The 14,515-nt window shown below is 44.6% G+C and overlaps 1 protein-coding gene across 6 annotated transcripts in view; it reads right to left on the bottom strand.

Moving 5' to 3' along the window:
• Positions 1-916: 916 nt before the first annotated feature.
• Positions 917-14,515, bottom strand: part of LOC147106210 (fatty acyl-CoA reductase 1) — a 277,164-nt gene continuing 263,565 nt past the window's right edge. For 5 of the 6 annotated variants that reach the window (XM_086009104.1, XM_086009101.1, XM_086009102.1 and 2 more), the window contains one exon: positions 917-2,072. In XM_086009104.1, coding sequence (XP_085865230.1) covers positions 1,910-2,072 — 163 coding nt within the window. In that variant the 3' untranslated portion in view covers positions 917-1,909. The remainder of the gene's footprint in view (positions 2,073-14,515) is intronic. The other variant, XR_015081386.1, reaches the window with a different exon arrangement.

Below are 14,515 nucleotides of genomic sequence, written 5' to 3'. Positions count from 1 at the left end.
TGCTGAGGGAGTGCTGCACTGTCAGAGGTGCCGTCCTTTGGATAAGATGTTAAACCGAGGCCCTGCCTGCTCTCTCAGGTAGACGTAAAAGATCCCATGGCACTATTTTGAAGAAGAGCAGGGGAGTTATCCCTAGTGTCCTGGCCAATATTTATCCCTCAATCAACATAATAAATACAGATTATCTGGTCATTATCACATTGCTGTTTGTGGGAGCTTGGTGTGTGCAAATTGGCTGCTGCGTTTCCTACATTACAACAGTGACTACACTTCAAAAGTACTGGCTGTAAAGCACTTTGAGACATCCAGTGGTCATGAAAGGCACTATATAAATGCAAGGTTTTCTTTTTGAATGGTTGACCTCTTTCAGGACAAATGGCACAAGTAAGACCACTTCTTGATAATGTATTTAAGCAAGAGGAGGCAACAGAAATTCAATTGTCATAAAAATACCTGAGAGAAATGGCCCACATGTACTGGTGCTGCACTCAGTCAGTTCCGCAAGAGACAACTGATAGTGGAAGATGATGCAAGTCACTAATTAAATATTCATAAGGCTGTGTTGCACAGCCAATAAAATATAATTTGCACACATCATTAATGCTGCACTAAAGCAAATATTAATAATGATTATTACATTTGTTCATAACCTTGCTGGAGGGAAGGGTTCTTTTCTAGTATAACTGTAGTGGGATTTGAGGATCATTTTATATTACAGCTGGATTTCACATCTTAAAGTGTAAGGTTTCTCAGTTCCCATAAGCATAAAATAAAGTGACAGTATCTGTGTTCTCTACCATACAATGAACAAAGTTTGCCACATTTCACCTTAGAACCTCTCTATTAGTAAGAAATACTTATTCTAGACCAGCAAAGACTGGCAATATTCCCGAGAAGCCAATAATATTCTTACAAATATCCAAAGTAGTGTTTAATTTCTCATCATTTGTGTTGGAAGCAATGACATTACCACATCTGGTACTGATTTCCATCTGCTCTACATGACAAACTCGTTTTCCCTCTTTTTATCAGGAAAGGGCTTGGCCAGTGATAAAATCTTGAATGCCTTTTTTCTAACGATTCTCGGTCAGGCACAAAACAAATGAGAATTAGTTTCACACATCAGTCCTTTTTATTCTGTTGTCATAAAAATGTGCTATATTGCTGCCAAGGTCTCCAGTTGGTAGCATGTTGGCAAACTTGGGGAGGGGGGAAGTGGTGACTTTCTGCAAACATTAGGAACAAATTCAGAAGTTTTGGTCAAGTGTCAACTTTTATATACATTTTACAAGTGTAAAACACCCAGTAATGTTTGTTAAGCGTTCTTTGCCATTTTAGCACCAAGAAGTAGAATGTTACTTTGTTATTGCTGGAAAGTGACTTTCCTATTACATTAACTGTACATTGGGCCTCCAGCCCTATTCACAAAGATAACTGGATGCAACACCAGCCTTGAATGCATTGGGACTATCAGTACTATACACTGTGCAGGTTCCTTTTGTGAATAAGGGCCCTGCATGCAAAATGTAATGGTGCAGAGGAGACAATTTTGTACTTTACAATCCATTCCAGCAATTACCTGTAAAATCAAGCCAGGGTATTGCATGACAGTGTATAGAAATACAGACATTGAAAAACTGTTTACCGTGTCAATCTGAACAAACTGGTAACGCTAGAAAACCAGAGGGTCACACTAGCATATGCTTGGTGCGAAAATATTATTGTTCTTTATTATAACATTGGCAGTGTGTAGTTTGGTTACGTTGGAATGCACAGTCATATTGTTTTCTTTACAGTGGCTTGGGAAGTCTTGTGGCCTTTTTGGGAAGGGGGATATTCCTATAGGATTGCTTGTCGTTTGGAGCAAATTAAGATCCTTCAATTTGCAGTATGCCACATGGGGCAGACCTTAGTGCCGGATAGTGCTGGATGCCCTGAAGTAGGACAGGAATTTGTAGCACAGGCTCACCACAAAATACCAGATGTTGCGAGCCATTTGTGATCGAGCAATAAAAACACGCCAGATGAAGACGAGGAGAATGGTGTTGAAGGCATAGCGGATGTTTCGTAGCCTGCAAAAACAGAGAGAGGTTCCAGAGATCAGTGCATCTTTTCACATTGTGTTCAGCAGTAAATATGTGTTGGCACTTGCACAGGACACCAGGATTCAGAGAATTCAATATTTGTACTATTTTAGTCAATATAGTTTGACAGGCACAAATTTTGCTATCTACACCCTCTTCAATATTTCTTCTTATAACCTGCTCCTGTATGAGTCCTTCTTTCAGCCAGGTCAGTCCCTGGAGGTGCCTTTGCTGCATGTTAAGTGGATGAAGTTAATTGTAAGGTGAGACCTGAAGCACTACACCTAGGGATTCTTTTTAAATTAACTTATTATTTTTAAACTCCATTTTCAAAGTTTCACTATGCCCCTTTAGGTTGCCACCTTGTGTCCCACACCATTCCCTGGCAGATGAACCTGCTGCCCTAGTGAGAAAGCGACCTGCATTGCCCACTTGCACCGACCCTTCACTTAACACTTCTCTCAGTGGCCTGGGTCCCAGTTCTGACGAAGCATCTACATCTAAAACATTAATCTGTCTTTTCTCTTTTCAGGTACTGATAAGCCTGGTGCATGTTTCTAGCACTTTCTGATTTTATTTCATTCTCATTTCAGCTTCCGTCCCAAATAGACCTTGACTGAATTGAGAGATGTAGTACCGAGCAGACCTGTGAAGGTGTGGTGCTTAGCTGACAAGAGATGGAAGTGGGAGAGGGGTTTCACCTCCAGTCTTGTCTTGTTTTTGTGTCAGGCTCAGTTGGGTGTAACTGTAGGAATGTCGGTCATGCTCAGTTGGGTTTAAGTGTAGGTCACTAATCTATTCTCCGTGTCTGTGGCCCATAAGATTATAAGGGGGAGGGGGAGAAAGATGTTTATTTTTTAAACTACAAACATATTTTTGGAAAATAAAACGCCTATACATCACTGCTACTTTAGGAAACAAGCACCATTGCCAAGTACAGAAAAGCTGTCCCAGAATAGGACAACGTGCAAACTACATTAGCAGGAAACGTCTGTTATATGGACAAGTCACAAATCAATCTTTACTCTATGGTGTTGTGGGTAAGTGTTGAATGTACAGACCAAGAAGACTCTGGTTAAATCCCTGGCCTGGTCTCAGCTGGTGTAGTGATAGGGACACTACAATCGACTAAAAGCCCTTGGGCTTGGAAGGAAAAAGAAAATCATCCAGGCTTCCCATTTCTGATTACTATGCTTCTCTATTATATCACCTGTGCTCAAATAATTTGCTGATACTCACTGTCCAAATTCACTCTTCAAGAATAATCACTTTGATGAGGGATTGGAAGGCTGTACCTCAACACAAGTCACTGTCCTCGTGATAGTCACCGGTCTTAAATCCAGCGGGAGACTGACTGACCCACTTTCCAGGAGTTGACTTACAAGGTAAATGACACCAAGGGGCAGGGTGCATCCCAAAGAATTTTGGCCCCCTTGCCCTTCTTTCTGATCAAAAGTAAGAGACAATCCTACTGCAGGAAATCACTGAAGACTGAAAATTTCCTGATCGCACATTCCAGGAGGTGGTCACCCCACATCCACAGGGAGTTCAGGATAGTCAGTGGGTGGTAGTGCAGGAATTCTCCGGGAGTGTGGCACTCTCAAACCGATCTTCAGTATTGAATATCGGTGAGGGTGGTGACACCTTGGAGGAGTGTAGTCCAGAGCATGGTACCATGGGGCAAAGGAGTGTACGGGGGGGGAACAGCGAAGTCTAGACTGCAGTGGTCACAGTGGATTCGATCGTCAGGTGGGCAGACAGACGTTTCTGCAGCCGCTGACGTGAGTCCCGCACAGTGTGTTTTACCCCCCGTGGTGCCAGGATAAAAGATATCACGGAAGTGTGCAGAACACTTTGAGGCGGGAAGGGGAACAGCTGGAAGTGATGGTCTATGTGGGAACCAATGACATAGGAAGGAAAGGGGCTAGGGAGGCAGTTAAAAAACAGAAAATCAAAGGTAGTAATCTCTGGATTACTTGCAGTGCCACGCGCTAGTGAGTATATTAAGAGCAAGATAAGACAGGTCAACACCTTGCTGGAGTGATGGTGCAGGAGGGAGGGCTTCAGATTCCTCTGGCAAATGGGACCAGTTCTGGGACAGGGGGAACCTCTACAAGATGGACAGGTTGCACCTCAACAGGGTGGGACCAACGTCCTCGCGGGGAGGTTAAATAGTGCGGTGAGGGAAAGTTAAAACTAATTTGGCAGGGGATTGGACACCAGGATGAAGCATTAGAAAAGAGAAACAAGGTGCACAGAGGACTGAGAGAGACAAACAGCATTATTAAAGTAAAAAATAGTTCAGAAATAGGAGAGATCAAACAGAGGATAAATGAGAGGCTGTCTAAGTTGGGTTTGGAGTGCATGTGGGTAAATGCACGGAGCGTGGTAAATAAGGTTGAGTTGCAGGCACAAGTAACCACATGGGACTATGATAGTGGCAATAACAGCGATCTGTCTCAAAGAAGGAGAGAATTGGGAACTTAATATTCCTCGCTACAAGATATTCATGAGATATAGGGAAGGAAAAGTAGTGGGGGGGGTGTTGCTGGCAGCATTGATCAAAGGGACTATTACAGCACTGGAAAGGGATGATGTAGTTGAATGGTCAAAGCTAGAATCTATTTGGTTAAAATTAGGGAATAATAGAGGAGATATTACGCTACTGAGTGTATACTATAGGCCATAGTGGGAAGGAACTAGAGGAGCAAATTTGCAGACAAATTGCAGGAAAATGCAAGAACTATAGAGTAGTGATAATGGGAGGCTTCAATTATCCTATTATAAACTGGGATAGTAACAGTGTAAATGGAAAACAGGGGGAAGAATTCCTGAAATGTGTACAACACAACTTTCTTGATCAGTATGTTTCCAGCCCAACAAGGAAGGAAGCACAAGAACATAAGAAGAAGGAGCAGGAGTAGGCCATACGGCCCCGTGAGCCTGCTCCACCATTCAATAATTTCATAGCTAATCTTCTACCTCAACTCCATTTTACCGCCTGATCCCCATATCCCTCGATAGCCCTGGAGTCCAAAAATCTATCTCAGCCTTGAATATACTCAATGATTCAGTATCCACAGCCCTTTAGTGTAGAGAATTCCAAAGATTCACAACCCTCTGAGTGAAGAAATTCCTCCTCATCTCAGTCTTAAATGGCCGACACCTTATCCTAAGACTATGCCCCCTAGTTCTAGACACTCCAGACAGGGGAAACAACATCTCAGCATCTACCCTGTCAATCCCCTTCAGAATCTTGTATGTTTCAATGAGATCACCTCTCATTCTTCTAAACTCCAGAGAGCATAGGCCCATTCCACTCAATCGCTCCTCATAGGTCAACCCTCTCATCCCAGGAGTCAATCTAGTGAACCTTTGTTGCACCGCCTCTAAGACTACTATATCCTTCCTTAGATAAAGAGACTAAAACTGTGCACAGTGCTCCAGGTGTATTCTCGCCAAAGCCCTGTATAATTGTAGCAAGACTTCCTTACTCTTTTACTCCAAACCCCTTGCAATAAAGGCCAACATGCCATTTGACTTCCTAATTGTTTGCTGTACCTGCATGCAAACTCTGTGTTTCCTGTACGAGGACACCTAAATCTCTCTGAACACCAACATTTAATAGTTTCTCACCATTTAAAAAATATTCTGTTTTTCTATTCTTCCTACCAAAGTGAATAACTTCACATTTCCCACATTACACTCAAACTGCTACCTTTTTCCCCACTCACTTAACGGGTCAGAATTTGCGGTCGGTATGACGGCGTACTCTTAGAGTTCTGACTTGACAGATGATCCACACTGACATTGAAATCCTAATTGCCGGCGCAGAGTTGCTCTAATTGCCCACCAACTGCCCAGCAATTACGCTTGTAAATTTTACGGCTGGTGCAAAGAGGCACAGGGTCTGTTTGCACAGCGTAAGGGGATACCTCCTGAGAAAATAATTAAGAAATTGCACTCCATTAATTAAAAAGGAAGGTTAAACAGTAATGGGAAGTGGTGAAAAAAGCTTTCCAATTTGTACCTGAAAAAATAAGTGATCTGCTTAGACGATTCTGAAATGCATCTAATAATGGAAGATCAAGCATAGTTCCCAGAGACTATAGGAATTCCAATGGCCCTGAATTTGTGGTCGGAGCTTCCCCGCGGGGAAATGCCTCTGATCCATAAATAAAATGCCCGTGTACCTGGTGGTCGGGGAGGTACGAGACTCGCGGTCCTGGGCCTCTCCGGGTACCCGCGGGTAAAGGCCCACGTATCTCAGGGGTGCAGGCGGTTCGCAAGCGCCCCTGGGATCGCGTGGGCTGGCCCAACCAATAGAAAGAGAACCTCATTCATGCTTATGAGGATTCCGTATGTACAGAAACCCCATAAGCATGAATGGGAATACCTCCAAAAAATACACCCAGACATGAAATAAATGGAAAAAAAACTATTACATAATAAAAATACCTAAAATGCTATTTAATTAAACATTTAAAACAAATGTATTTTTTGAAATATAAATTTAAATGTTTTAAAGGGGCTAAAAATAAACTTACCTTATTGCACAGGTTTTTTAATGTATAAATGATAGATAAAAATGTATTTAAATGTTTTTTTAAACTCTTACGCTGGTAAAAGCAGGCCTTACACCTGCTTTTACCAGGAGTAAGAATTTCATGGGCATTCGCTGGGCAGAAGTTGGACAAATAACCCAACTCTTCACCCGCGGATGCCCTTTTCCCGGGGATGCGTTGGATCTGTCGAGAAGATTCTTGACAGATCGCAAGTTCCCGGTTTTCATGCATGCATTTCGCATGCCTAAAACCGGAACTTGCACGGCCCTTACGGGTGCATACACACCTTGTATGCACCCGTAGGGGCCGCAAATTACAGCCCAATGTGCATAAGAAAGCTGCATTTCAAAAAGGCTTTGCAGAGAGAAAACTTCTCCAACTCTACTGGCAGCAGGTCTGGGGTCAGTCCGCTCTGGATTGAAGCACTGTTACTGGAGAACACTCGGTTGTGTGTAGCTCAGAAGGGTAGTCATGATTTTCAATCTAAATTATTGGAAATGTAACTTGCTTTAAATCAGTACTTTTTTAAAAAGCAAAGTAGGACCACGATTTCGAGCTATCCATACTTTTTTTGAAACATCCCAGACCCCAAAATCACAAATTTAAGTATATTTTTGAAGTACGGAAGTTTAAGGGGGAAAAATTCGGTTGGTTAGCGCCTCGGGGGGCGCTAGGAACTTAGCGCCGCTCACGAAATTGACCAGGCGTTTTGTGGCAGCGCTGAACACTACCGCCACGATCTCCTGCGCCCGCAGATCGTGATGTCAGTCAAGCGTGCAACACCCCGAACCAGATATTGAGTCGCGCCCCGGGCCTTTGCGCCTGCCACTAGGAACGACAGGTAGAGGGGAACGTTTTCAAGTCGGGAAGGGGCTGGGGGAGCGTTATTTAAAGGTGGGCACTTCCTGCCTTTTCTTGTCAGCAAAATTTTTGGTACATGCAGGTTGAGAGGGAGAGACGTCTGGAGAAATTTAACGCTGTCCTAAGGAGTTTTGCTCCTCAGCACCACTTTTGAGGTTCCTAAGCGCCAAGCTCTTTCCCTGGGCCTATCCGTTAGTGCTTCCAACACGATAATTGCTTTAGTGGTCTCTCCAGGCCGAGATTCAAGTCTGCAATGAGCAGCGTGTGGCTGGCCAGCAAGATGGCCCCTCCCCTTTAAGAACTGGACGGCGCCAGTCTGTCTGGCTTCCATGGTAATGGACATCGCCTGAGCTTTGGTAGTATTCTGAGGTAGTGCCTCGCTCTCCCAACGTTTGCACCTTAAGAGAGGTGTGTAGCACCTGATTTAACACTCAAATCACCTCCAGGGGCGATAGAGGTGAATTTTGCAGTTGGAGGCGATAATTAGTGCCGGGCACTAAACTTTGCACCTGGCCGATATTTAAGATAGAAACATAGAAGATAGGAGCAGGAGTAGGCCATTCGGCTCCTCGAGCCTGCTCCGCCATTCAATGCGATCATGGCTGATCATCCAAATTCAGTACCCTGTCCCTGCTTTCTCCCCATATCCCGTGATTCCTTTAGCCTTAAGAAATATATCCAACTCCTTCTTGAATATATTTAATGAATTGGCCTCTACTGCCTTCTGTGGTAGAGATTTCCACAGGTTCACCACTCTCTGGGTGAAGAAATTCCTCCTCATCTCTGTCCTAAATGGCTTACCCCTTATCCTTAGACTGTGACCCCTGGTTCTGGTCTCCCCAACCATCGGGAACATCCTTCCTGCATCTAGTCTGTCTAGTCCTGTTAGAATTTTATAAGTTTCAATGAGATCCCCTCTCATTCTTCTAAACTCCAGCGAGTTTGCGCCCCAAAATGGGCGATACCCAATTTTCCCCCCTAAATGTAGAATAGCCGTACGATCTCTAATAGTGTTGACGAGAGACCTTCTGCTTGTTGATTGGCGCTCTGGCCCAAGTAATCCCAGGTACGCTTCCGTACACAGTGCGCCCCTGGGATCTATGGGCCACTACACTGCCCTCTACTCCACAGTGTCTGATAACAACTTCTCGGAGGAGGGTTCCCAGCAGGTAAGTGCGCATTCGGTTCGGATGCTGGCGGCATAATCCTTCATTACGCCGCCGACTGCAAAATCCGAGCCAACCTGTCTATATCCCTATACAGGCTCTTTGTGTCCCCCTCACAGCTTACTTTCCCACCTAGCTTTGTATCGTCAGCAAACTTTTATAGAATCGTTACAGCACAGTAAGAGGCCATTCAGCCCATCGAGCCCGTGCCGACTCTCTCCAAGAGCACTTCAGCTAGTCCCAATCCCCCGCCCTTTCTCCGTAGCCCTGAAAATTTTTTTCCTTCAGCTACTTAGCTAATTCCCTTTTGAAAGTCACGACTGAATCTGCCTTCGCCACCCTTTCTGGCAGTGTATTCCAGAACATAACTCATGTCGCCTTTGGATCTTCTGCCAATCACCTTAAATCTGTGTCTTCTGGTTCTCGACCCTTCCGCCAATGGGAACAGTTGCTCTCTATCTACTCTGTCTAGACCCCTCATGATTTTGAACAGCTCTATCAAATCTCCTCTGCTCTAAGGAGAACAAGCCCAGCTTCTCCAGTCTATCCATGTAACTGAAGTCCCTCATCCCTGGAACCATTCTCATAAATCTTTTCTGCACCCTCTCTAAAGCTTCACATCCTTCCTAAAGTGCAGTGCCCAGAATTGGACACAATACTTCAGTTGTGGCCGAACCAGTGTTTTATAAAGGTTCATCATAACGTCCTGTCTTTTGTACTCTGTGCCTCTATTTATAAAGCCCAGGATCCCGTATGCATTTTTAACTGCTTTCTCAATCTGTCCTGCCATTTTCAACGATTTGTGCACATATACCCTCAATGGATACATTACACTTGGTCCCTTTATCTAAGTCATTACTATAAATTGTAAATAGCTGAGGCACAAGCACTGATCCTTGCTAGTTACAACCTGCCAACCTGAAAATGACCCGTTTATCCCTACTCTCTGTTTTCTGTTCATTAACCAATCCTCTATCCATGCTAATATATTGCCCCCAACCAATGTTCCTGTTAAGCTGTAATACAATAGCAAAATACTATGGATGCTGGAAATCTGAAATAACAACAGGAAGTGCTGGAAACACTCAGCAGGTCAGGCAACATCAAAGAGAGGAGAAACAGATTCAACGTTTTGGGTCAAACCCTTTGTCAGAACTGGAAAAGGTTAGGGAGGAGAGATGTTTAAGCAGGGGCAGGGAGGAGGGGAGGAAAGAACAAAGAGAAGGTCTGTGATAGGTTGGAAGGCAGGAGAGATTGACTGACAAAAGGGATGATAGTGCAAGGCAAAAGGAGAGGTAATGGGACAAGTTAAGAAACAAAAGATGGCACTAGATGATGTGTGAATGATGATAACAGCAACATTAACAGCTACAATGTGAGGAAACGAGAAAAATATATATAAAGAAATACAGGGGCCAATTTATAGGGTGAAATTGTTGAACTCGATGTTAAGTACAGAAGGCTTTAACGTGCCTAATAGAAAGAAGAGGTGCTGTTCCTCGAGCTTACGTTGAGCTTCATTGGAACAGTGTAAGAGGCTGAGGATGGAGAGGTCAGAGTGGGAATGGAGAATTAAAGTGACAGGCGACCGGAAGCTCGGGGTCACGCTTGCGGACTGAACGGAGGTGTTCCGCAAAGCGGTCGCCCAACCTACGTTTGGTCTCCCCAATGGACAAGGGGAACCCTAACGTGGTTCTGGGAGGGAGGGGAAGGGGTGAGAGCAGAAGTGCGGGAAATGGAACGGACACGGTCGAGGGCCACCAACATCCACTATAAGCCCACTGACTCCCACAGCTACCTGGGCTACACTTCCTCCCACCCCGCTTCCTGTAAAGACTCTGTTCCATTTTCCCAGTTTCTTCATCTCCGCCGCATCTGTTCTGACGATGCCACCTTCCATACTAGTGCTTCCGGTAGATTCCCCTCTACCGTGGTTGACATGGCCCTCGACCGTGTCCGTTCTATTTCCCACACTTCTGCTCTCACCCCTTCCCCTCCCTCCCAGAACCACAATAGGGTTCCCCTTGACTTCACCTTTCACTCCACCAGCCTCCACATTCAACGGATCATCCTGCGCCATTTCCGCCACCTCCAGTGTGATCCCACCACCAAACACATCTTCTCCCCACCACCCCTTTCAGCATTCCGAAGGGACCGTTCCCTCCGCGACACCCTGGTCCACTCCGCTATCACCCCCAACACCCCTTCCCCTTTGCCCGGCACCTTCCCATGCAAGCACAGGAAATGCAACACCTGCCCTTTTACCTCCTCCCTTCCCACCGTCCAGGGCCCCAAACACTCCTTCCAGGTGAAACAGCGATTTACTTGTACTTCTTGCAATTTAGTATACTGTATTCGCTGCTCACGATGCGATCTCCTCTACATTGGGGAGACCAAACGCAGATTGGGTGACCGCTTTGCGGAACACCTCCGTTCAGTCCGTAAGCGTGACCCCGAGCTTCCGGTCGCCTGTCACTTTAATTCACCGCTCCATTCCCACTCTGATCTCTCTGTCCTCGGCCTCTTACATTGTTCCAACGAAGCTCAACGTAAGCTCGAGGAACAGCACCTCATCTTTCGATTAGGCACTTTACAGCCTTCTGGACTTAACATCGAATTCAACAATTTCAGCCTATAAATTGGCCCCTGTATTTCCTTATATATTTTTTTCTCTTGTTTCCTCACATTATAGCTGTTAATGTTGCTGTTATCTTCATTCACACATCATCTAGAGCCATCTTTTTTTTCTTAACTTGTCCCATTACCTCTCCTTTTGCCTTGCACTATCATCCCTTTTGTCAGTCAATCTCTCCTGCCTTCCAGCCTATCACAGACCTTCCCTTTGTTCTTTCCACCCCTCCTCCCTGCCCCTGCTTAAAAATCTCTCTTCTCTAACCTTTTCCAGTTCTGACGAAGGGTTCGACCTGAAACTTTGACTCTGTTTCTCTCTCTTCGATGCTGCCTGACCTGCTGAGTGTTTCCAGCACTTTCTGTTGTTATTCCCTTTAAGCTGTATGGCCGCGCAGCGCTCTGGAGCTCCCGCGCAGCTGGCTCACTGGCTTTTAAATGGGAAAAACCACACATGCACGGTATTTTGAACGGGCCCTTAAAGGGGCTGCGCACCCAAAAAAAAATTAAAGGGAACATTGCCCTTATCTTGCGTAGCAACCTTTTATGTGGCACCTTATTGAATGCCTTTTGGAAATCCAAATATACTACAGGAAACTTCGCGATATCCGGCACCGACGGGACCGGCGTGATGCCGATCTATGAAAACTTCTGGACAGACCAGCGCTAATGTTGAAGGATACGGAGGTTTTCATCTCCGTATCTGACAACAAACACTGTTGCTTAGCAACAGCTTGTAAACAGTTGGCCCGTACCTTGGAAGCGTCTCTGCAGCTTAGCAACAGCTTCAGAGAGGCTTTCCAGAGACTGACTGTTTAAAAAAAATGCTAGGAGAAGAAAAAAAAAGAAAAAAAACCTAACAAAACGGCTGCTGATTTCTGCCGTTAGATCGAGGTTTCCGGCCATACAACCTCCGGATAAACCAAAGTTTCCTGTACATCCACTGGTTTCCCTTTATCTACCCTGCTAGTTACATCCTCAAAAAACGCTAATATTTGTCAAACATGATTTTCCCTTTCATAAAACCATGTTGACTCTGCCTAATCATATTATGATTTTCTAAGTGCCCTGTTACCATATCCTTAATAATGGATTCCAGCATTTTCCCAACAACTGATGTCAGGCTAACTGGCCTGTAGTTCCCTGTTTTCTCTCTCTCTCCTTTCTTGAATAGCGGGGTTACGTTTGCTACCTTCCAGTCTGCTGGGACCGTTCTAGAATCTAGGGAATTTTGAAAGATCACAACCATTGCATCCACTATCTCTGCAACTACCTCTTTTAGAACCCGAGGATGTAGGCCATCAGGTCCAGGGGATTTGTCGGCTTTTAGTCCCATTAGTTTCTCAAGTACTTTTTCTCTACTGATAATAATTACTTTAAGTTCCTCAATCTCATTCGCCTCTTGGTTCTGCACTATTTTTGGTATGCTTTTTGTGTCTTCTACTGTGAAGACAGATGCAAAATATTTGTTTAAAGTCTTTGCCATTTCCTTATTTCCCATAATTTCTCCTGTCTCAGCCTCTAAGGAACCAACGCTTACTTTTGCTACTCTCTTCCTTTTTACATATTTGTAGAAACGTAGAAGACAGGAGCAGGAGTAGGCCATTCGGCCCCTCGAGCCCGCTCTGCCATTTAATGAGATCATGGCTGATCATCCAAATTCAGTACCCTGTCTCTGCTTTCTCCCCATATCCCTTGATCCCTTTAGCCTTAAAAAATATATCCAACTTCTTCTTGAATATATTTAATGAATTGGCCTCAACTGCCCTGTGTGGCAGAGAATTCCACAGGTTCACCACTCTCTGGGTGAAGAAATTTCTCCTCATCTCAGTCCTAAATGGCTTACCCCTTATCCTTAGACAGTGACCCCTGGTTCTGGACTCCCCCGCCATCGGGAACATCCTTCCTGCATCTAGTCTGTCTAGTCCTGTTAGAATTTTATAAGTTTCAATGAGATCCCCTCTCATTCTTCTAAACTCTAGCGAATATAAGCCTAATCGACCCAATCTCTCCTCATATGTCATTCCTGCCATCCCAGGTATCAGTCTGGTGAATCTTCACTGCATTCTCTCCATGGCAAGAACATCCTTCCTCAGATAAGGCGACCAAAACTGCACACAATACTCAAGGTGTGGTCTCACCAAGGCCCTGTGCAACTGCAGCAAGACATCCTTGCTCCTGTACTCAAATCCTCTCGCTATGAAGGCCAACATACCATTTGCCTTCTTAACCCCAACTCTTATCCTGGTAGAAGCTCTTACAATCTGTTTTAATGGGCCGTATTTTCCGATCGGAGGCTTCCGCGGCCTCCGATCTGGGAAAAATCTACGCACTTACCTGAGGGCTCCCGAGGTGCGTATAGTTCCGCTGCTGGGCCTCTCGAACTCCAAGTGTGCAGGGCCTACATATCCCAGGGGCGCATGCGTTTCGTAAGCGTCCCTGAGATCATGTGGACCATGGGGAGCCAATCAAAGAAGGGAATCTCCCTTCATACACTTGACAGATAGACCTGTCAAATATATGAATGGAAATCACCCCAAAAACACTTCAAAACATTAAATAATTTTTTTTAAATCACATTTTTAAAATTAGTTGAAATTACATAAATTAAATATTGTAAACAAAAATTTAATTTTTTGAAAAAAATAATTTAAGTTTTTTACAGGGCTAAAAATAAACGTACCTTTTTTTAAAAGTATTTTTAAATGATAAATGACTGAAAAGTTTTTTTTTACTTTTTGCAACTGTTATCCTGGTAAAAGCAAGCCTTATGCCTGCTTTTACCAGGCATAAGAATTCTAAAGATTTTATGCAGGCGGAGGGGCTCCAGAAAGCGGAAATATCCGCCCGCAGAGGCCCTTCTCTAGGGCAGTCATCTGATCTGTCAAGAGCATTCTTGAGAAGTCACACAACACCAGGTTATAGTCCAACAGCTTTATATGAATCTCTTCACTTCACCTGACGAAGGAGCAGCGCTCCGAAAGCTTGTGATTTCAAATAAAGCTGTTGGACTATAACCTGGTGTTGTGTGACTTCTCACATTTGTCCACCCCAGTCCAACACCGGCATCTCCACATCAAGAGCATTCTTGACAGATTGGAACTGCTGGTTTTCAGCGCATGCGCTGTGCATGCCTGAAACCGGCATTTCCAATGTCCCTATGGGTGTGTACACAGCGCGTACCCACCCATAGGGTTCGGAATATTCGGGC

The sequence above is a fragment of the Somniosus microcephalus genome, chromosome 16 (genome assembly GCF_052327205.1).
Source record: "Somniosus microcephalus isolate GS21.2 chromosome 16, FLI_Smic_1.0, whole genome shotgun sequence".
NCBI lineage: Eukaryota > Metazoa > Chordata > Chondrichthyes > Squaliformes > Somniosidae > Somniosus > Somniosus microcephalus.
This window is presented reverse-complemented; position numbering and strand designations above follow the sequence as displayed.